The 25,127-nt window shown below is 38.0% G+C and overlaps 1 protein-coding gene across 4 annotated transcripts in view; it reads right to left on the bottom strand.

Moving 5' to 3' along the window:
* Positions 1-11,905: 11,905 nt before the first annotated feature.
* Positions 11,906-25,127, bottom strand: part of LOC124789242 (cyclin-dependent kinase 20-like) — a 55,504-nt gene continuing 42,282 nt past the window's right edge. For 2 of the 4 annotated variants that reach the window (XM_047256548.1, XM_047256555.1), the window contains exons 3-5: positions 15,680-15,919; positions 13,565-13,792; positions 11,907-13,480 (exon numbers count right to left, since the gene is read on the bottom strand). In XM_047256548.1, the coding sequence (XP_047112504.1) occupies positions 13,313-13,480; positions 13,565-13,792; positions 15,680-15,919 (636 nt within the window). In that variant the 3' untranslated portion in view covers positions 11,907-13,312. Of the gene's footprint in view, positions 13,481-13,564; positions 13,793-15,679; positions 15,920-25,127 lie in introns of all 4 variants that reach the window. The other 2 variants (XM_047256540.1, XM_047256563.1) reach the window with 2 other exon arrangements.

Raw genomic sequence — 25,127 nt, 5'->3', positions numbered from 1 at the left:
CTTGTTGGTTGTCATGCCTACATAGAACGCAGCACAGAGGTTGCAGCTTAGCTTGTAAATCACATGACTGGTTTCACAGGTAGCTCTGCCTTCGATGGGATAGGTGATGTTAATGACCGGACCGGAGTAGATGGTGGTAGGAGGATGTATGGGACAGGTCTTGCATCTAGGTCTATTACAGGGGTATGAACCATGAGGCAAGGGATTGGGAGTAGGGGTTGTGTAAGGATGGACGAGTATATTGTGTAGGTTTGGTGCACAGCGGAATACCATGGTAGGAGGGGTGGGTGGGATAGTGGGCAGGACAATTCTCATTTCAGGGCACGACGAGAGGTAATCAAAACCTTGGCGGAGAATGTAATTCAGTTGCTCCAGTCCCAGATGGTACTGTGTTACGAGGGGAATGCTCCTCTGTGACCGGACTGTGGGACTTTGGGAGGTGGTGGGAGACTGGAAAGATAAGGCACGGGAGATTTGTTTTTGTACAAGGATGGGAGGATAATTACTGTCAGTGAAGGCTTCAGTGAGACCCTCAGTATATTCTGAGAGGGACTGCTCGTCACTGCAGATGTGATGACCACAGGTGGCTAGGCTGTACGGAAGGGACTTCTTGGTATGGAATGGGTGGCAGTTGTCGGGGTGGAGGTATTGCTGGTGGTTAGTAGGTTTGATATAGATGGAGGTACTGATGTTGCCATCTCTGAGATGAAGGTCAACATCTAGGAAGGTGGTTTGTTGGGTTGAGTAGGACCAGGTGAAGCAAATGGGGAAGAAGTTATTGAGGTTCTGGAGGAATGTTAATAAGATGTCCTCACCTTCAATCCAGACAGCAAAGATGTCATCAATGAATCTGAACCAGGTGAGGGGTTTAGGATTCTGGGTTTTTAGGAAGGATTCCTCTAGATGGCCAATGAATAGGTTAGCATAGGATGGTGCCATGCCATACTATCCCTCCCCCTCCCTGCTCCAGCCTACTCCTTACCCCCACCCAGTCACCACTCCCATCATGCACTGGTGCTGCTGTTCGCAATGTGATTTCAGCTCTCTGAGACTGCAGACGTGTGTGCAAGTTGCATTTGTGTGTGTGTGTGTGTGTGTGTGTGTGTGTGTGTGTGTGTGTGTGTACTGCTGACAAAGGCCTTAATGGCCGAAAGCTTTATGTGAATCTTTTTGTTGTGCCTATCGTGACTCAGCATCTCCGCTATATGGTGAGTAGCAACTTTCTTTCTCTGGTAAAGTTATTAAAGTGGAACATAACAGAATTGCAAACCCACTAGCTCAAATAATAAACCAATATTTTGAAGAGGGCTGTTTCCCTGAGGTACTGAAACATGCTGAATTCAAACCACTCTTCAAGAAAGGATCAAGAGGGATCATGGGAAATTATTGTCCTATCTTGATTCTCCCAGTCGTATCTAAAATATTTGAAAAACTTTGTTGCACAAACCCAAAACTTCATTGCAAAATATTCTGTTATTCTAAACAATCAATTTGGTTTTCACCAGGGGAAAAACACCATAGATGCAGTAAACAGTTTCATTGACAAAATAAATACATTATTAGACAAGACAAATTAGGTAGCAGGAATTTTCTGCAATCTCACAAAGGCGTTTGATTCTGTAAACCGTGTGTTGCTTGTTTACAAACTTGATAAGTATGGCATTACCGGCAGTGCCCTACGAAGGCTTAAATCCTACTTATCCAACAGAAAGCAAAGTGTTAGCATCTCTTCAAATGGCGCATATTATTTTTCTGACTGGAAAAAAAATATCTAAGGGTGTTCCACAAGGGTCCATATTAGGCCCAGTTCAGTTTGCAGATGATACTTACGTCTTAGTTGAAGATATGTGATCAGTACCTTCAGTACCTTAGAAACTTAGTTTCAACTAAATGGGTTGAATGTAAACATATCTAAGACTCACATGATGCAGTTCAAAACCAAACAGTCAAAATGTGACCAGATTAAGATTGTACACAACAACCAAGATATAAAAGAAGTTAACTCAGTCAAATTCTTACGTTTAAATGTAGATAAAAATTTGAGCTGGCAGGCACACCTTGAATACCCAGCAAACAAACTGAGCAGCTTTGCATTTGCAATGCGAATATTATCAACTGCTACTGACATGAATACACAAAAAGTAGCACATACAAGTAACTCAACAAACGTAATGTGATTACTAAAAATACAGAAAAAAAATCATTCGAAATATGTGCAATGCGAATCACAAAGAACCATGTCAACCATTATTTAGAAAACTTTGCCATCCTTATACCTATGAGATTATTATAGTTTTGTACACTGGACATGAATTATTTGAAGGAAACCAGTTTGTACAATCACATGATACTAGAAACAAAGAAAATTGTATGCTCCTCGCTTACTGTCTCAGACTGTATGCCCAGGGACCTCAATACATGGGAATGAAAATTTGTAATAAATTAAAAGGGAACAAGTTGATGCAGATGAATTTAGGTTCACTTAAAAGAAAGCTATATGAGGTACTGACACTGAAGTATTATTACTCAGTGGATGAATTACGAGGGCTATCCACAAAGTACATTACGTTTTGGAATTAAAAATAAATAAAGTATTGGAAAATTTTTTTATTATATACAGATGAAAGCCACACTTAAATACTACTTTTCTACATAGTTTCCATTTAAATTAAGGCACTTATCGTAGCGATGGACGAGCTTGGAAATTCCTTCATCGTAAAATTCGGCCGCCTGCGCCTTCAACCACGTGGTCACCTCTTTTGGGACAGAAAAGGTGTGATTTTTGTGGATTTCCTGGAAAGAGGCACTACAATAAACTCTCAAAGGTATTGCCAAACTCTGCGCAACCTCAGAAGAGCAATACAATACAAGCCCAGGGGAAAGTTGGGCTCAAAGATCTTGCTGATTCACGACAACACCCGGGCCCACACGGCAAATGCCACTCGTGAAGTTCTCGAATCTTTTAAGTGGGAGTTGTTTCCTCATCCGCCGTACAGTCCCGACCTGGCACTGAGCGACTGCCACTTATTCCCAGCAATGAAGAAGTGGTTGGCTATGCAGCGTTTTGATGACGACGCACAGCTTCAAGAAGAGGTAACCACGTGGTTGAAGACGCAGGTGGCCGAGTTTTACGACGAAGGAATTTCCGAGCTCGTCCATCGCTACGATAAGTGCCTTAATTTAAATGGAAACTATGTAGAAAAGTAGTATTTAAGTGTGGCTTTGATCTGTATATAATAAAAAAATTTCCAATACTTTATTTATTTTTAATTCCAAAACGTAATGTGGATAGCCCTCGTAATTCTGGACAAACTGGAAATTTAAGCTAGATACAAAGTGTTACATATTCCAAGAAATATCCTTATAGTGTTATTATTTACTGTAGTGCTATTATTTATTAATGTACTAATCATCATAACTGTATTATAAATTTTTGACATGTCTCCTGTATGCAAACCAAGTGGATTGCAAATGTAAGTCATGAAATGAATAAAACACAATTCACAATGCAACATCCACATTCTGTTTTATTTAATAAAAGCCTGATTAAGAGCAGTTAGCCATTTGATGATTAACATTTGAAGCCATTTCACGTGAATGGCTCCTAAATTATTTTCACCATTGCAGCTCTGTTTATAAGAAAGTGACACTAAATAATGTTGAAAACATACCTCAAACTTTCTTTCTCATCCTTCCCAGTAGGGCTCCCTGACATGGAGTTCTGAGTGACTTTTCTGTAACTGTTCCCATTTTCCAAACCTCATCATTCCTTTTCCTTCAATCCTTCTCCCAGAAGAAGGAGCCGCTAATTCCATAAGATCATGTGTTGCGAGATCACAGGCTACTTTTGGATGAGTGATCCAATTGCATGTCCACTCAGGTCATATCAGTAGAAGCATGTAGTGATTGGGTGAGCACAAAGCCTACCATAATTCCAGTTTGGTTATATTTAAGGGTCACTTGTGTACTTCTGCCTTTTGGCCCAAATAATTAAGCACTGATGTGACTTACCACAATAGTCACTGAAAATTTGTAGAACTAAGCATATGTTTTCAGATATGTTAAATCAGAGCTGTTAACAAATGAAGTGAGGTATAATATCATGAAGGATAATAAGGTAGCCTAATGCATGGGTTTAAATTCAAGCTGTACATTAATTTGCAAGCAAGAATCAAACAAAGAAAACTTGAACCAAAAGGTGGACATACATTTCTAAATAGACTTTCAGCAGATACTTAAATGAAACAGTCAAAAGAACAGAGCATCAAACAAAAAGATATGAACACCAATGAATGCCAGAGTTTGTAGCACATATAACGCAGTTTCAACACTTAGCAGTGTTTTTAACCCCAACACTGATATCAGTCCTACTCCTCACTTACTTTATACTTTAATGCTCCTTTTATGGTCAACTATAATCACACTAAGTCTGCACTAACACTGTCCTGAATCACTTTATTACAAGCAGCTCATCGACTACCCAATCTTACCAACAAAGACCTTCTCTCTTTGAACTACAACAATCATTGTACCATCTTTGCTCCACAGACAGCAGCAACAAAAGACCAAGAGGCTCCTCTGCTAGCTTACTCCAGATACTGGACACATGACCAACTACTGCAGTCAAGTTCGCCTCTTTCCCTGGCCCACCTTATCCAGAAATACCTTATATAATAAACATATACCTTATACAATAAACATATTCTTAAATCTATATACATTTACAGTTTATCCCTTAACTAAATATATATGCCTTATCCTTTTAATTTATTATTTTAATTTTGTTCAGAAAGAAAATCACGCGACTCAAAAAGTACATTTCTTAATTCTTATGAACAAAACAACAAATCATATTCACATAAATTATTATATCATAATCCCTGCTGGAATGTCAACATCCTGAAGCTAAATAACCATGTGCATGAGTAGAATTCTATTTTATTACCACTGATTTAAATATTGTAAAGAATTTGTTTAATAGTTTGTTTTTGTGCGTATCATACAACCTATTTGGTGGTGTGTCATCCATGTTAAGAACATGTCCACTGATGGTTATTACTTGTTCTAAATACTTAAACATTTAAATTTAATAACTTCCAAACAAGATGCCATCCACAAAGGAATATCTTTAACATTTATGAAGCTCAAATTTAGACATTTTTGGCTATTTCAATGATGTACAATGCTTTTAATGTAACACATTCAGTTGTCAGACGACCATGGCATTCACTTCCTTTGTCACCAGGATTGGCCTTAGGCTTTTGGCAGTGCCTTGTTATGTCCACAGACCAGCCAGTCCTCAGCAGCTTCACTCATGTTGTGGTCCAACCAATTGATACACCTAGCTGGGCTCTACCACTAACAAGCTGGCTCTCTGATGCCTGTCCTTACATGGCACTCAACAGTTTGACCAAGCTACTCATACTGTCCTAGAGTTTCTACATCTGTCACTGTATATACAGGGTGTACATAAAGTACAGGAACACTTTCAATTATTTATTGCACAAGAACCAAACATTGTACAGATGTCATACATATGTCATTTTGAAGAGAAACCCTGAATGTTTTCTTTCATGTATACTGCCACAGCATAGTTTGGTAATTTGCTGATAGTCAGCACTAGTCGCAAACATGGTGTGTTCAGATGTGGAGCGAGTTTTCTGTGTGTTGGATTTCGACAAAAACAAGTTTGCTACAGCTGTTCAACGGATGTTTAGAACCAAGTACAGTAAGAAGCCACCAACAAGCAAGGCCATTTACCACTGGCACAACAAATTCGTTGTGACAGGTTGCTTGTGCTTGGCGAAGAGAAGCGGGCATCCCAGTGTGAGTGAAGTGGATGTGGAGCACAGATGAGAGACATTCATAAGGAGTCCAAAGACATCAGTGCATCATCCATCCCAAGAACTCGAAATGGCAGCGTGGAAAGTCCTGCAACAGAAGCTGTCTACGAAACCATTCAAATTGGAGCTAGTGCAGAAGCTCAATGATGACGACAAAGATAAGGATTTTGGGTTTTGTTTGCACTTGCAACAATTGAATGAGGATGGGGATGGCATTGTTGATCACTTAATTTTTAGCGATGAAGCCACTTTTCACACTAATGGGAACGTGAACAGGCATATTTGTCGAATCTGGGGTACAAAGCATACACACAAATGCATTGAATTTGAGCATGACTCCTCAAAGGTAAATGTTTTTTGTGCCTGTCATGTCGAAAACTGTACAGGCCATTCTTCTTCGCCAAGAGCTCTGTCACTGTACATTTCTAATTGGACATTTTGCGGCAATGGCTGATGCCTCAAATGCAATTGGACTCTCCGTTTATCTTTCAGCAGGATGGGGCTCCACTCTATTTTCATCGTGAAGTTCGTGGGTACCTGAACACAGAGCTGCCGCATCAATGGATCGGCCATGCCACAGAAGGAGACAGCTGTTTCATGAAATGGCCTCCCTGATCAGCAGACCTCACTCCATGTGACTTTTTTCTGTGGGAACGCATTAAAGATCTGGTGTATGTACCGCCTCTACCATGTGATGTAGCAGAGCTCTGGGAGAGAATACAGGGAGTGACTGCCACAGTCGACGATGCCATGCTGGGACAGGTATGGCAAGAATTCGATTACTATATTGACGTCTGCCTGGTCACTGTATAAAAAACTTTCAGAGTTTCTCTTCAAAATGCAATATGTATGACATCTGTACAATGTTTAGTTCTTGTGCAATAAATAAATGAAAGTGTTCCTGGACTTTATGTACATCCTGCATACCAAAAATTGTTCTTAACCAGTTGTTGCATAACACTGTGCAAGTGTCAGCCACAAACAGAGACAAATGACAGAGCTGAATGTAAAGATGCAGTGAAAAAAAAAGACCAAAAATAATGTAAAACAAATAAGTAGATACAAAAAGAATAAAACTAAAAATCACAATATCAAATGGAAAAAAATACAGATAGAGTACATACGTGAGTTAATAGAAAAGCACTCTGAGGTAGAAGAGCCTTAATTACCTACATTCACGCTTCATATTAATGTGTCTGAATAGTTTTTCCACATTTATTTATTCATTTTTGCCATTCTGTTGGCCCCCTTCAGGAATTAACTATTAAAACATTCATTCCAAGTTGTGACCCTACTTTAGACTATTTTAGACTCAAGCAATCTCTGGTCCCACATACATCTGCTCTCAGTGAAGTAATGTTTTATCAGTGTATTTTTCATTACCTTTACACACAACAGTTTATTTTTGTTTTGAATTTACATATGGATCAGTGACTGCAGAAATGACATAAATTCATTTTTCTAAATTTTACAGGGGAACAAAAAATGTATCTTTTTGAAATGTAAAACAAATTCCATCTTTTTATGTACACATCTTGTGCATAAAAGCATCACTATCACACGGTATATTTCCAGACAGCCTGAAATACACTATTGTCAGACCTCTTTACAAGAGAGGCAGTAAGATATGAATAATTACCGGTAGATCTCACTACTTACCTCCTCCTTGAAGGTACTGGAAAAATTTATGTATGCAGGAGCCATAATACACCTCTCTCAAAATATGATACTTACAATTTAGTCAGTCTCAATTTGGATTTCAAAAGGTTCTCTCTACAGAACATATTTTTTTCAGTTCACAAATCAGATTATACAAGGGCATGCTGAAAAGTAATACCTCTGAATTTTTTATTTGAAAACTCTTAAAGCTTTTTCAATAAAACAAACATTATTAACACTACACATCTTTATTCTTTAAGTCTACATATTTATTTCTCAACATATTCACCCTGGCGGCAAACACACTTCTTCATTTCTCCCAAGAGTTCAGTTTGTTGATATCGTCACTATAGAAAGGCTGACAGAGCCATAACCTCGCCTCAATATGCACTGCTTCATTACTATCAAACTGAAGTTGTTGAAGGTGTTCTTTAAGTTTTGGAAACAGACGAAAATTGGATGGAGTCAATTTGGGACTGTATGTAGGATGCTCAATGACAGTGAACCCAAGGTGTCGGATTGTTGCAGATGTGACAGCAGTCATGCGTGATCTAGCATTATCTTGCTGAAGGAGAGGGTGCTCCATGTGTGGACAAACTGTTCAAATTGGAAACTTGATTACAGCATGCTGTTTCTCGTGCACTGACATAGTTACGTCACACACCATCCATCTTACAAGCTATAATTTGGAGCTCTGTAATAGCATTTGTTTCATTTAAAAAGCTTTAAGAGTTTACACATAACAAATTTAGAGGCATTACTTCTCAGCACACTCTCATACAAAATTTGAATGACAAAATATTGCCAGTTGGTATCTTCTGTGACTTGTCAAATATTTTTTGTGTAGTTCACAGTATTTTACTACAGAAGCTCAAATACTAAAGTATCTCTATTATAGATTTTGCTGGTAACTGTTTTTCGTTCTATCTAACTAAAAGGATGCAGAGTGTCACAACAGGAAACTTAGGGTGTGTGCACAGTGATACAGCATTTTGAAAATACAGAATAATCACTACAGGAATCAATATTGGGTGTGCTCTTGTCCTTGTTATATATAAATGATCTTCCCCTATATATCCAAGATGCAGATGTGAGTATTACGAGTATAAGAAAGCTAATGGAGTAACTTCAACACTTGAAGATGTAAATAATATTTTCTTGAAAATTAGTAACTGGTTCGCTTCAAATAGGCTGTCATTGAATTTAGATAAAACACAATATGTGCAATACAGAACGGCACAAGGCCTGACCATGCCATTAGAAATAACGCATGAGGAATTAAATCAGAAAATGAAACAGAATATTCTAATTTTTTAATTGTTTATACTGATAAGATATTAAACTGGAAGCCACATATTACAATTTTGACTCTGAAAACTTTGCATTACAGGTAATATCAGAGTTTGGAGATGAAAATGTATTTTCATTCACTAATATCTTATGGCATCATGTTCTGGGGTAACCGATAATTGTTTGTCGTGCAGAAGTGTGTAATAAGAATAACAATAACACATGGTGTCCTATCTGGAGCCTCTTGTAGACAGCTCTTTAAACAGCTGGGCACACTGTTATCAGTCATAATACACTATCTTCATGAAGTTTTCTGCCAACAATTTATCACAGTCTTGGAAACAACAGTATCATTCATAAATATAATACTAAAAGGGAGAAATGACTTACAGAATCCATCACTCAGCCTTAGTGGGCATATGTACTTGAATCTCCCTACAGTGTCAAATCTTCGCTCCTTAAGCTTGATTTTTGTCACAGGAAAGAGAAAGACGCCCAAAGAATTAAGTCTGGTGAGTACGGCAGGGGAACCTAGCAGAGACACACACCGCCTTTTCCAAAGTGGTAGAAACATTGGGCTCTGTGTATTCACTCAAAATGAAGGAAGGAAGATTGGATTTAACGTCCCATCAACATCGAGGTCATTAGAGATGGAGCACAAGCTCAGATTTTGTGAAGGATGGGGAAGGATATCGGCCATGCGCTATCACAGGAATCATCCTGACATTTGCCTTGAGCGATGTAGGGAAATCACGGAAAATCTAAATCTGTATGGCTGGATCAGTTTGAACTATCATCCACCCGAATGCGAGTCCAGTGTGCTGACCACTATGCCGCCTTATCCAGTCTCCCAATGGGACTAATGTGAAGGTGCCAGCAAAGAATAAGATTTTGGTAAGATGTAATGATCTTATTTCATATATTTTGGGAAATTTTGAATACCACCTCATTATGAGAGAGAGAGAGAGAGAGAGAGAGAGAGAGAGAGAGAGAGAGAGACGGACGGTAAATATAAATCATTGTACATAAAAAGAGGGGAGAAATAGTAGTTTAAAGAGAATAATGTAAATGCTCAACACATTTTTACTGGGACAGTGTACTATAATTTTAAAAATGTTCACAATCCACATTAGAGCGAGAAGTCACAATTATGAACCATGAAACATGCAAATATCTAAACTAAACTTCAGCGAAACACATTTCATATTTCACCTGAGCAGTCAATCTCAAACATTCATATATGTGAGTAGCTATACACAATATTCAAGTACAATGTAGGCAAGTGGGAATTAAGCAAGACAGTGAGAGATGGGGAAGTAGTACTGTGACTCAATAGGTACATCACGTGTTTAGATATACCTCAAGACTCGTAGATAAACAAAAACCTGAACAAAGCCAAAATAAGTGTAAGGCACGTTATGCAAGGAAAGTGTAATAAATTCAAAAGTAAAAACTCTGTCTATCAATCTGACAGAAACTCCTCAGTTGTTTTCGTTATATTTGGAGAGGGCTCTGCTGCGTTCCTCCCTTCAGTTATCACAAAAACACTGAAACAAACACTGAAATAACTGATCAAGAAACGGGTAAAAAAAAAAAAAAAAAAAAAAAAAACCAGGAATGGTGACTAGATAAGACTCCTCTATGTTTCTATGTACATTATGTGACAGAACTTGCTCTCTTTCTGGTGGCAGCTTATCATAACTTGCTGGAGCAACAAAATTTTCCAAGATTTTGGTTTCAAGAATGGGTCATTGGATAACATGAGTTACTACCAGTCTGTATAACTGATGTCACTTTGAAGGACTATGGGACACTATTTTGCTTGATATGACCTTTCTAAAGAATGAAAATCTACACTTCCTATATCAACATGAATTCCATGGACAGTTATCTCATAGTACCAAATATTTTCACTCTGGTTGGGTCGTAGCCACATTGTATTATTAAATCACAACATTATCATCTGACACCTGTATGGAATGTTATGGTCAATTTACTCCATGGTCAATTTCTCACAGAAACCATTCTTACATGGTTTTGAAGCATCTTAGCACTTGTTACAATCTAAAATCAAAATACAATGTGCAAAAAAAATTTGATTTTAACAGACCAGTCTGAGCTGCCAGAATTGGCTGTCATGTGTGTGTGAAGTGTGCTTGTCTGTGAGAATGAAAGTGTGTGGGTTTCCTTTTCTGATGAAGGCTTTGGCCAACGCTGATTTCTGTGTTTTAGTTGTGTCTGTCTGCAACTTAACGTGTCATCTTTATGGTAAGTAGCAATTTATCTTTTCTTTATATTGTTGACATTCCAATTGGAGTTTCCATTTTTATATAAAAATGCTCAGACATTTTTTTGTTTCCAAAAATTATGAGGGTTGTCCAGAAAGTAATGCACCACATTTTTTTCTTCAATAATTCTTTATTGAACATAATGAGAATCACACAAATGTAGAATGGTGTTTCATCTACTCATCCTATTTTTCCACATAATCTCCATCCCGTTCTATGACCTCCTTCCAGTGCGAAACAAGGGCATGTATGCCCTGTCAGTGTATGCTCTGTTTTGGTGGTACAGCCTGTGCTTTACTGCATGAATCACCTCCTCATCGACCTCAAAATGTCTTCTTGAGTCCTAATGCATCTGTCCCCAGGAATGACATCAGCTTGCTGCAACATGTCAAGTATGACAGCCATAGATGGTCACTCTGACCGCTGCAAATCGTGGAGCTCTGACGAACTACCTACTGATTACCTCACTCTCCATGCTCAGCGACTAACTGTACTTCTGTTGACAGCAGATGCTCTAACAGACCTTGTACAATAATATTTCAATAATATAGCAGCAGTCAGTCTGCAATTGATTGTATTTTTTTTTCTTTAGAAAGTAAATGAAGAATGTCCCTGCTTGGATCTCTCTCTCTCTCTCTCTCTCTCTCTCCTCTCTCTCTCTCTCTCTCTCTCTCTCTATCTTGTCTGTTAACCTTTATACTGATAGACTGCAGTTGTCTTCCCTGCATGTGTTTAATTAATCTTTCTTTTGTGTACACAAATTCGATGTAAGTGTCATGCCATTTGCAATTAAATTAATGTAAATTAGTTAGGTCTCATGAGTTTTCATTTTAACAGTTCTCCTCATAGATATATGGTACATGAAATGTTTTAATGCTTTATTGTTACAGTCAACGACCAATACAGACTTAATGGATTGTGGTGTGGAGACACAATGGCCAAATACCATTAGTATTCTGCCATTTATTCATTTCAAACTTGCTGCAGCTCCTTGAGATTAATTGCCGATCATCATGAAGCATTTTACAAACTTGAATGCAAGTTTGGAACCTTAAATGATCTGGCCACAGCCTCCAATCTGGATTCCATTTTGCACGTAAACAACAGATACTGGCCCTGCAAAATAGATGATGGTATTTCTAAATTTTATAGCATTCTTCTATAAGTTAATTTGGCCACTAACAAAGATGTATCCACTATCAACAATGGTCTCTGCTCCAGTTAATTTTAACAGTTTTCTTTCTAGTGATTTATTTCTATTTCCATTTAAAGTCATGGCATTAAATCCTCCATCTCACTATCCAGTGATGACACAACCTCATTCGCCAACAAAGACGTGATATCTACAACATTTCATTCGAAATGAATATAAGAAGCCCATGGCGACAAATGGTAAGGCTGGCTTTCTCCCTAAAATTCATAGTGATCAGCCTACCTTCCACAAAGTATTTCAATATACAAGTTTACTTCTCCCACTTATTCCAATCTAATTCCTCAAGAAGATTGACCCTATGTACGCAGGTGTTATAACTGCTGCATCTGAATTCAGCATAATATGTCATAGATGCATGTTGGTTGTAAGATACAAGTTTCTCGATCAAAAGGAATTTGCCAATAATTGTATCACCATAAAAATACAACTGGTTATAGATCTGCATAGATTATACTGACAGACAGAGTATTTGCTCATTTTATTGCTTGCAGAATTAAAATTACACATTTAACATTTACAGTACAGTGGAATGCAAGATTCCAGCTTTCTGTTGAAAGTGATGCTAGCAACTATACTAAATAATCTATGTTTTTTGTTTTGTGCTTATTTTGCAGCCTTAAATATATTTCTTTAGATTATAATAAAATTATGTAAATAACAGTTTTTACATATTAGCCGATATTTATATTTGCACCTTTCTTGTAACCGAATTCTTGTACACTGTACATACCAAATAAAGACAACACACTGTAGTTACCACACTGTATGGTACCTCAAAGTTCTGTATTCACGCACTTAACCAGTTTCCACAATTAGCTCCATGATTTTCTCTGAAAGCAACTATCACTGAAATTTTTCTGGAACTTTTTTCTGTGTAAAATAATGAATTTTATCTACTTCTCTAAATTGATCAGCAAATGCTATTCTCTTAATGAACATTGGAAGATATTTCTGCATGAATATACCCTTTCCAGGAGAGGATCAAGGCCAAACAGAGTCATAAAGCTTGGAGTTGGACCTTATTTTTGTTGGAGTATATCTCTGAGATCATCAAAAAAAGTTCTCACATCTCTGTCAACATCATACTCCTTGCTGGAAATCTTCTGCCTATGTTCATCTGTTGGTTTTGGCATTTCACTCATTGGACATGGCAAAGGTCTTGTGAAAAAATACTGATGCACTAGAGCCTGTAAAATTTATTAATCATTAAGCAGAATTCACTGCAAGCAATTAAAGCAACATTAAAAATTAGTAATTAGATAATTTTATACCTTTTCCGCTGAAATTCTTTTAGAAGCATCATACAGCAATAATTTTTTAAGCAAGTCAACACCCTCTGGAGAAACTTCAAGGAAAACTTGTTCCAAAGGTATACCTCGACATTCTTTAAAGGAAACCTTATTGTAATCAGGCAATGCTGAAACCCCAGGCCACACTTCTTCATTTGGTGTCCCTAGTGTGTGGATGACAATGGCAAGCTGTTCTATGTCTGTCTCTCCCTGAAAAAGAAGTAATAGTAGTAGTAAGTAATAGTAGTAGCAGTTATTGTTATTTAACTTCTAAAGTAGGTACATCAATGATGAAAGTGAGTGCCAAATTAAATTCAAATATCAATCTGTCAGACAATACAATTTGAAACAGGATTTCCAATGTCAGCATTTGCATCTAATTTGACATGATGTACCTAAAGGCTTACTTTTAACTACATGACTTTTGCTATCTTCCACACCTTCTCCACATTATACATTCTTTTCTTTACACTGTTTCATATTTAAGTCTGGAAGACATGTCAGATGTCGTAGGCCGGGTAGACTGGTAACACACGACAGACGGTGAACTTTGGCAGAACTAACATCAGACTTAAATGTTGGGCAGAGTACAGGTGTGTCTGAACACACAGAGCACCAAACACTCCTTACAAAGGGCTTCTGCAGCCGGCAACACACACACATGCCGACAATAACACCATGACATTGGCAACTACAACTGACATGGGCACATGACCATTAGCACTGGACATTGGTGCAGTGGCAGAGTGTTGCATGGTCTGATGAATCCTGATACCTTCTTCATTATGCCAACAGGAGGGCACAAATCTGTCATCTTCCAGGGGAACACCTCATTAATATCTCTACTGCAAGACACAGAAAAGCCAACGGTGGCTCCATTATGCTTTGGGGAACATTCACATGGGCATCCATGGGTGCAGTGGAGCTCATTCAAGGCATCATGACAGGCTAGGAGTCTCGTACACTGGTTGCAGACGATGTACACCCTTTCATGACATATGATGGAGTGGTTTGAGGAACACAGTGATAAGTTCCAATTGATGTGCTGACCCCCAAACTTACCAGTCTTAACCCAATCAAAGATATCTGGGATGTGACTGAACATGGCGTCAGAGCACATTGCCCCCCCTGCCCAGAATTTACAGTTATTATGTGACTTGTGTTTGCAGATGTGGCACCAGCTCCCTCTAATGACCTACCAACCTACCAAGGCCTCACTACTTCCATGCCACGAGGCGCTGCCACTGTTATCCATACCAAATCTGAACATATCAGCTATTAGATAACATGGTCGTAATGTTCTGGCTGATCAGTGTGTGTGTGTGTGTGTGTGTGTGTGTGTGTGTGTGTGTGTGTGTGTGTGTGTGTGATGCGAGTGGAAGTAGTTCTTGCACTTGTAAAATCTAATAATTCATTCTAAGACAAGTTCCAAGGTTTCCTTAATAGTACCTACTTGCTAACCTCTTGAAACTTACTAGTGTTTTTAGATGCTACACCTTAAAAAGTCAAAAACGCTTAAAGAGTTTTTCTGTTCATGCAAGTCATATGTGCCACTGAGAAAAATAGTAAAATGTGAACTATCAGAGCTATTCAATAATGAGACACCTCACAACAGGTGAACTAAAAGGTGCAGTGTGTGTACCATAACTTAAAAAATATTTAAAATACAAGAGCCATATGAAATAAATACGAGAACCATATGAAACGAAATGAAAAAAAAAAAAAGAAAGATCAGAGAAATTTTTATAATACAGGTTTCTAAATTTCATTTCTCATTTGAATTGCAATATTTATGCATAATGTGTCAAATTACGTAATGGAGGGGTACATCTTATTTTATTTCTCTGCACGGAATTCGTTGCAGAAGAGAGTAGTGGTACTTAACAAAATGTGATGTTTCATTCAAAGAAGTTGATACACCAAAAACCCTGTAAAGATTGAAAGTTTGAAGACTGTGCCGGGGAGTTTGAACTTTCAAGGGAAAAAAACTTACATACATGAGATGACAGAATGAAAAATAAAATCAGAGAAATCTTTATAATATAGGTTTTTAAATTTGCATAATTTGTCAGCTTAAATTAAATAACAGAAACTTACACGGAAGACAGGTGAATTGTTGAGAAGTTCACCAAGGATACAGCCAACAGACCACAGGTCAACACTTTCAGTGTAATAACGTGCTCCATACAACAGCTCTGGTGCTCGGTACCAACGGGTTGCCACCTGGTGTGAGTATGGTCGCTGTATTGCTTCATTGCCAAAAAGGCGAGCGAGTCCCAAATCAGCAATCTTTAAAACACCCTCACGGCTGATGAGTAAATTTGCAGGTTTCAGATCCTGAGGATATAAGATACAATATCTTGCAAAAACATATATTTTAATTTTCTACACACCTCTCTCTCTCTCTCTCTCTCTCTCTCTCTCTCTCTCTCTCTCTCTCTCTCTCCCCCCTTTTTGGAGCAAGTTTTTGTAATTGAAAGCTGAAATTAAAATCACTATTGGTGGTACAACATGCATACAAGACTGGAATGTGCTTAGGGATGAACTAAGCATAGATTGTCACATGAGAAGTTTCTTTACATTGCAATTATTTGTTGCACGATTAGAGATGGCGATGATATATTGATATACTGAATATTAATATTCATAGATCAATATTATACTGCCCATTTTCTGACAGTACTGATACCTTTCCACAGTAAATTGTGGTTTCATACTTACATCTGGTATATATTATAACTGGATTTGGGATATAAGCAATCGCTGTTAACCATACATCTCTGTCACATGAACTTAAAAAAAATGAAGATTCGTTATCTATTTCTAGTATCAAATTTATATGACATTTAATAAAGAAAGTAAACACCAGTGATCATTTAAGATAGGAATTCTTAAAAAAACAAATGTTGAAAATAGTGATGGATATGGAGCTACACTGGAACTCCACGTTGCACATGGCAGAATGATTTTTGGTTTTGTCAAACATAGTTAGGAACATTCGTTCCCAGTCCTGACTCTCCACCAAGTTGACCAGCATGGAAATGGAAAGCACTAAAGAAGAGAACAACCTACCACATTTGGTGTGTCTGAGACGAGAAACGGCAGAAAAAATTATGCCACAGTTATTAAGGCAATTCCACTAATAAACTATTTCTTCTATTCAGTAACTGCATCCTACAGAGCTGAACAAAATCCATTTTTTTACACTTGAAGAAAACATATCACAAATATGTAACTTTGACATGTTTCCATTAAATATCAAAGAAGAAAAAGGAGGAGGAGGAGGAGGAAAGAAAGAAAACCTATACGATATACAGTACAACAGTTCTTACTGGACTATTGCTCAATCAAAAGTGTTTCAATCAGCTAATTCAAACTTGTGTGTGCACCATTTAGATAGTCTCCTGCCTCTGGGCTGGTCAGTATGGACAATTGTCAATGTTGCTGCTCTGTGTTGAAGGCTGAACCTTTGTGTGGAGCAGATCATTTACTTGTGCTATTCAAAATAGTCACTGACTACAAAGATCCTTCTGATGACGTGGAAAATTATAGGGACAATGACCATACTGAAAAAGGAAAAAAGCTTTTCTACTGTCTTGAGACAGCTATGAAGTGGTTAGAACAACAAGAACAAGAATATGATGCTGTTCAAGTGCTCTCTTAAAACATTTATGAGATTTAGCACAAAAAAGTGAGTCTCAGCTTTGAAACAAGCCTATATAGTAAATATCTCTGTGTTATTTGTAAGATGTATGATATGAAGTACAAATGTACAATTGTGAGTATAACTCAGTTGTTTATTGTTTCTTATTCCTGTGGACACTGGTGCAATATATTTTTATAAATCATCAGTAAAAAAAATCTTTTGTCTGAACAGCCCTTGACACTATTATTTTGGATAGTCTGTTCTCTGTTATAATTGCAAATATTGTGTGATCAAAATGTGCAAAGGCATCGCTATAAATATTCACAGTAAGTTTACTTTCAAATTACGTAAAACTTGAAAAAAGTACCTGAAGATGAACCCACAGCGTGAGAAAAACACACTGTGGAAATAAACATTCTTTTGAATGGGGGCATATTTCATTCAACACTGTAGAACCCATCACTCACATTCGTAAACATTCTAGTCACAGAAAAAAATTAAATAACTGCATACTCTCCAAAATTACGCTTAACCAATAGTTTGAAAGTTGCTTTCCTGAAGGAACATGATGAATTATCAAAGAACATAGAGCACAGACATTTATGTGCTCTGTCTCTTGGATCCAAATGTATCGTTATGAGATTAAAAAAGCTTGTTGCTGCACTGTCAAGTATTGTACATGCCTCAGAGTCAACAAATGAAATGGACACAGGATGATCAAAGAACAGAGAGCAGAGACATTTATGTGCTCTGTATCTTGGATCCAGATGTATCGTTAGGAGATTAAAAAAAAATAGTTGCTGCACTGTAAAGTGTTGTACATGCCTCAAAGATTGAAATGGACAAACTGAGATATTTTTCTGGCATATGGTCACATCATTAATTGCTCTTACAGAAGACAAAGAAGAAAATAGTAGTACATTTGTTCTGAGCTCTGAAACCTTGACTCATCTAATTGTCCTTTTACCTGTTAACATCTCTGGCTATCAATCATGATGCTAACCCTTTAGATACCTGGGAAAATCTTAAACATGCATCCCTAACACTACATTTTAGTAAGACAGTGCTCAAGTGTTATTGTGAATCCAGAGTGGAGTATCTTCTGCATGAGCACTGCCAATATCAAGACTCTGAATTTGACCACCAGGAGATTGTTTACAGTTAGACAGCCAACTGCTGAAATTATTACACAATTTCCTTCTCAATTTCCAGAACACCGTGACAGCATCTATGAAGAACCTGCTGCTTTAATGAGTCCTACAACAATACATCTGGCCAGGTTGGCGATCCAAGCTCTCATATGCAGAACCACCTGTCCCCCCCCCCCCCCCCCCTGCCGCCCCATTGGCAACAGCAACTTCACGTTCTGTAAAAAGGGGTGTTCCTAACAGAAGAGGATGAATGTTGACAGGTGTTGGTGCTGTCCTCCTTGCAACATCGGGTGCACCAACTCCTGTTTCAGTCCCACTGGGAGATTTCGAGGATGCTGCAACTGGCACACGACTACATTGCATGGATGATGATGATGACAAATGGGTGATTTGAAAGTGTACTTTTTCCAGGCACACCAACCAACTCCATCCCAGCTGTTCCCAATGCACTCAGTGCCGACATAGCTGTGGGGTTGAGTTTACATCGTCCAGTATGTCACCTGCTTTTAGCAGACAACAAAGGTGGCCAAGGTGGGAGCCATACAGTGCATCTTCGCAATAGAGGGTGCACTTCACACACAGGTGACCGACAATGGTAACCAATTTACAGGGACTGATTTTGAAAGGTTTCATACCTGCAATAAAATTAAAATTCTCGTCACACCCTCTTTCCACCCACACTCAAACAAACTGACAGAATGGTTTGTATGGACCACCAGTGGCTCCAGACTCTAGACATATTTCAGGAGCCTTCCATCATGACATCCCCACCTCTTGGACACTTCTGCCACATTATCCTCCCTCAAACCAGTTGGGCAGATTCTGATCCTACGTGCTGGTTCAAGGTGAGCAAAAGTGCAAATGGAAGACACAAACATATCAATATGTGTAATGTTCCCCATGCCTGGCAAAAGCATTTTTTTAGGTTTAACAAACCAAATCTACTATGTGAAATAGGGCAGGTTTATACTCACCACATGGAGGAGGCATTGAATGGTAGATAGGCGCATTTAAAAGTAGATGAAGCTATTGGACACAGTGATCCTGCAGATTTAGAAAACACACACACACACACACACACACACACACACACACAGTCATGCACACGCGCGCACGTGCACCCACCCACAGGATAGCTTAGTCTATCTTTGAATGTGCCTGTCTGCTGCTCAACAATGCCTCTATGTAGTGTGCAACAATCCATTGTATTTCATACTGTCATTACTCCATCCTGGATTTTTTACCGTTTGTAGAATCTACTGGGCAGTCCTAAAGCAGCGACTGCACACCGACCAACGTAGTGCCGCAAAATGGCATCATGAACATGCTGACCCTTGCATCAGTGGAACGAGCTGGCAGCACCACACCTCCAGGAAGACAGTGTTCAGTGTCCCCTGTCAACACTGATTTAACCAGCCACCCATCACTGGTCAGCCCAACTCGGTCAGGGACTTCAAGAGCATCAGTACTGAGTAATAGGATGACGATACTTAGCCTGCGTTCTGCGAGTACTAATAGAATGTAAATGTAATTGCATGTAGGAGGTGCAAGAATCAGATCAAACCACCTCATAATGAGAAAAAAAGTTATATTTCTTTTCTTTTGTGAAATAAAGTGTACCATTAATTTGAAAGTTTTAAGTACAGATCACTTTGGATTCCTGCCATAGGCCATCACAACTTCTCTCCTTTCTTTTTGTGTTAGTGCTGACTCCCACATTAGCTGACACAACATCTACCATGGGATTCTCAATAACGAGCACTCAGCAGATGTGAAACTGAATTCAAGCATACCCGTGAGAGTGTTACAGGACTAATGCTGTTCATATATAAGTGATGTCATGGATGAGGTTGGGAGGTCCATGAGGCTGTTTATGGGTGATGCTGTTCTGTGTAGGGAAGTCACAAAATGAAAAGATTATAACAAAATCCCAACACACCTGCAGAGAATTTAACTTGGAGCAGGGACTGATAAATGACCCACAAAATAAACAAATGTAAAGTACTGCAAATAAGTAGGCCGAATGGCTCACTATTTTGACTACATGGCTGGTGATAAGTCACTAGAAGCTGTGAAATAGCTATCACATGTATCCAAAATAACTTCAAGTGGAATAACTGTATAAAACTAGTAGTAGGAAAGATGCCAGAATGAGATTCATTTGGAAACTACTAAGAAAATGTAAGGTAATATCTTAAAATCACCTGTTCATCCATTTCTTGAGTACTGCTTATCAGTCTTGGACTCCTACCAGGTAGGATTAATATTTTAGATTGTCCGCTGGTAACCAGTGTCAGAAGGAATCAGGTACTTAAAACAAAGTTTTTATGCTGGAATGAGCAAATAAGCAGTTGTCAGCAACCTACTTTGACAATACATGGACGTTATTTAGTTCCCATGATGCTCACAGAAGAATTATGGGGAAAGTTTAAACCATCTGTAAATCACACTTTGGAGAAGTAAGTGTCACGTAAGTACCTTAAGAATGGAAAAGAACAACCATCACATGTTAGCAAAGGACCTTTGGTCCTTAAAAAAATTCCTAAGTAGGTCAAAGGCTTCCGTTCAGTCACTTGTAGACCAGTCTAGTGTGGCAACTGAAGATAGTAAAAGGAAGGATAAAAGTTTTAAATTTCGTATTTAAAAATTTGTTCGTGCAGAATTGTACAGACATACCTTCTACCACACAAACAACTACAGAGAACATAGAATAGGCATATGTGATATTGAGAAACAGATGAAAATGAGTTAAAAACAAATGAGTCTCCATATCTAGGTCCAGATGGAACTCCTAAGCAATGACCCCATATTTAGTTTGCATTTATCATCAGTCTCTTGACTAACAAAAAGACCCAAGTGACTGTAAATACAAGCTGCTGTCTCTCATATACAAGAAGGGTAAATAATCGGACTTGCAAATTTACAGACCAATATCCTTACTGTTGATTTGCTACATTATTATTCTAAGCTCAAATATAATAAATTTCCTTGAGAGATAAAAGCTTTTGTCCACAAATCAACAAGGATTAAGAAAGCAATGCTCATGTGAAACTCAGCTTTTCCTCTTCTGGCATGATATCCTGAAAACCCTAAACAAAGGGCAACATGCAGATTCAATATTCCTAGATTTTTGGAAAGTATTTCACACAGTGCCATACTGTAGATCAAGGGTAGTCAACCTTGTTTACAAATCGTCCAGTTGTGTGTGCCTGTTAGTAGCAAAATTACGGTAATGGTGATATATAAAGTAAGAAAGTAACTTCATGTTATAAAATTTATACAGCAGAGTTGCAGTCAGTTAAAGCAATAATAATAATAACAACAATAATAATAAAAAGAATAGGCCTCCGGTATGTTCTGCCAGTCGTAAAAGGCGACGAAAAGAACAAACCACTAATAGGGCTAACCCCCCTTTTAGTGTGATTAGTTGGTTCAGGACAGAACTAAATAAGCCTCGGACAAGCGCCGTCATGGTCGGGGACGATGCTTGAACCCTATGCCCGCCCACAATGGTAACGACACTGCTAGCCAACTGGAAAATGATTCAAATCCAAATAGAGGTGTTTTGCAGGATATGCTTCCTGCAACCACCCTAGAAGGAAAACAAAGACAGAGGATGAGATGGTCAGATGAAGTTAATCGACACCTCATGTTCTGTTATTACCAAGCAACAAACCTAGGAACCAACACAACTGGATACAGATCATAAGTATACACAACATTTATTACCAGATACCCAGAATTAAAATTTTTAACAGAACAACGACTAGCTGATCAGATCCGTGTAATAATCAAAAATAACAGGATACCCCAGTCAGAATTAGGAAACACCAAACAACAAGTACAACAAATACTGGAACAAAATAATGTGCAATCAGAAGAAGAAGAAAATACGGTAATGGACTCAAACATACCAGAGCAAACAAACACAGAACAACACGCATCAATTAAACAGTCAGAGGAAAACGAAATCTTAAGACAGCCACCAGAACAAGCACAAATAGAACACGAAGTGACACACATGTTAGATATAGAAGAAAAATTTCAGCTGACATATATAGAATACAAAGACACAAATACAGACATTAGACCATTCTTGCATAGACCGCCAAATAGCCCACAAGTCGAAACAACAATAAAAATTATCAACACAATCATACACAACAAAATAAATGAAAACACAACTATGGAAGAGTTACAACTACTGGTTTATATAGGAGCACTCACTACACTAAATATACACACTAGGCAGAGTTCAGAACCAACCAACACACAGAAGAAACCCACAAAACCAGCATGGCAACACAGGCTACAGATCAGAATAGAAAAACTGAGAAAAGACATCGGACAGCTAACACAATTTATAAGAAATGAAATGTCAGAAAAAAAAAGAAAAAGGTTAGGTAAAATCTCACAACAAGAAGTGATAGAGCAATTAGATGAAAAGAAGCAGAAATTACAAGCATTGGCCAAACGGCTTAGAAGATACAAAAAAAGTGAAAATAGAAGGAAACAAAACCAAACATTCAACACAAACCAAAAGAAATTTTACCAGACAATAGATAACACACACATTAAAATAGACAATCCACCAAACATAACGGACATGGAACACTTCTGGAGCAACATATGGTCAAACCCGGTACAACATAACAGGCATGCACGGTGGATACAAGCAGAAACAGATACATACAAGATGATACCACAAATGCCTGAAGTGATAATTTTGCAACATGAAGTCACCAAAGCAATTAATTCTATTCACAATTGGAAAGCCCCTGGAAAAGATGAAATAGCAAATTTCTGGCTAAAGAAATTCACCTCAACACATTCACATCTAACTAAATTATTTAACAGTTACATTGCAGACCCATACACATTCCCTGATACACTTACACATGGAATAACTTATCTGAAACCTAAAGATCAAGCAGACACAGCAAACCCAGCTAAATATCGCCCCATAACATGCCTACCAACAATATACAAAATATTAACTTCAGTCATTACACAGAAATTAATGACACATACAACACAGAACAAAATTATAAATGAAGAACAAAGAGGCTGTTGCAAAGGAGCACGAGGATGTAAAGAGCAACTGATAATAGATGCAGAGGTGACATATCAAGCTAAAACTAAACAAAGGTCACTACACTATGCATACATTGATTACCAAAAAGCTTTTGATAGTGTACCCCACTCATGGTTACTACAAATATTGGAAATATACAAAGTAGATCCTAAATTGATACAGTTCCTAAACTTAATATCCAAACAAATTCAAATAATATATCACATCACAGCCAATACAGATTAAGTGTGGAATATACCAAGGAGACTCATTAAGTCCTTTCTGGTTCTGCCTTGCTCAGAACCCAGATGTGTCAGATTATTAAATATTTGTTCAAATTCTGACAAATAATCAGCCCATGATGTATGTTTACTGTGACAGTATGTACGCATAAATTGGTTTAATTCTCGGAAAACTCGTTCTATTGGACTACCTTGTGGATGGTAACATGATGTCAAAATTTGTCGATTACCAAGTTGTGTTAATGTTTGCTTCCATTTAAATCCAGTAAAAATTCTGGCATTATCTGTAATTATGGATTTCGGTAAACCTACATGCGGAAGATAGTCACGCACCAATCTCACTACAGCAGCTCTGGCAGTAGCACACTTTAATAGATATAGTTTTACATATTTTGTAAACACGTCAAAGAATCCAACAATGAATTTGACTCCTCCTCTTGATCGTGGGAGAGGGCCGCAGATATCACACGAAATTAACGCCCTTGGCTCTTGTGGAATAATTGAAGGCAGAACATCCTTACTACCTCTATTATCCGGTTTTGCCTTTGACAGAGTAAACAGTTTTGTATTGTTTGGTGCACTTTTCTCCGAATATTCAGAAAATAACAGTATGCTCCTATTTTATTGGCACATTTAATTACACCAAAATGTCCCCATGATAAGTGGGTAAACCAAATTAATTTTTCCTCATATTCCTTCGGGATACATACACACCACCGTGGATTGTTGTCCTTCCCACGTCTGAAGAATAATACTCCATTTACTAATTTATAATGATCTAAACTAGCCCTTGAATTTTGTTGTTCCTTTAGCTGGATTATCTTCTTCCATCGAGGGTCTTTTCGTTGTAAATTTCCCATATCTCTACAAAGATGTACATAATAAGTCTTGTAGATATTGTCCTGCAACAGTAATACTGGAAAATTCAAAGTATTTACTGATTCTATTTCCGGCGTTAAACCTTCTGGGGATCTTGACAGTGCATCCGCAATAATATTTTCTTTGCCAGACACATGAATAATTTTAAATTGGTACTGTTGTAGTGTCAATGTCCAACGTGACAGTCTAGGATGTAATAATTTACATGTTTGCAAAAAGGTTAGTGATTGATGGTCACAATACACAATCGTTTTCGAACCATATAAATAATAGTTAAACTTCTTGAATGCCCAGATAACCGCAAGTGCTTCAAGTTCTGTGGTCGTATAGGCTCTTTCACAGGGCGATAACACTCGACTAGCAAATGCTATCGGACAGAATGTTGGTACCCCTTTTATTTTCCTTATTTGGAAGAGACAAGCACCTAATCCAACATCCGATGAATCCATGGACAGACAGAACTCACAATTCATATCAGGGTGATATAATAAGGATGCGTTAACGAGTTGGTCTTTAATGTCTCGAAAAGCTAGTTCACATTCTTCAGTCCATT

The sequence above is a fragment of the Schistocerca piceifrons genome, chromosome 1 (genome assembly GCF_021461385.2).
Source record: "Schistocerca piceifrons isolate TAMUIC-IGC-003096 chromosome 1, iqSchPice1.1, whole genome shotgun sequence".
Lineage (NCBI taxonomy): Eukaryota > Metazoa > Arthropoda > Insecta > Orthoptera > Acrididae > Schistocerca > Schistocerca piceifrons.
Note: the sequence above shows the minus strand (reverse complement) of the source record. Positions and strands in the feature narration are given on the sequence as shown.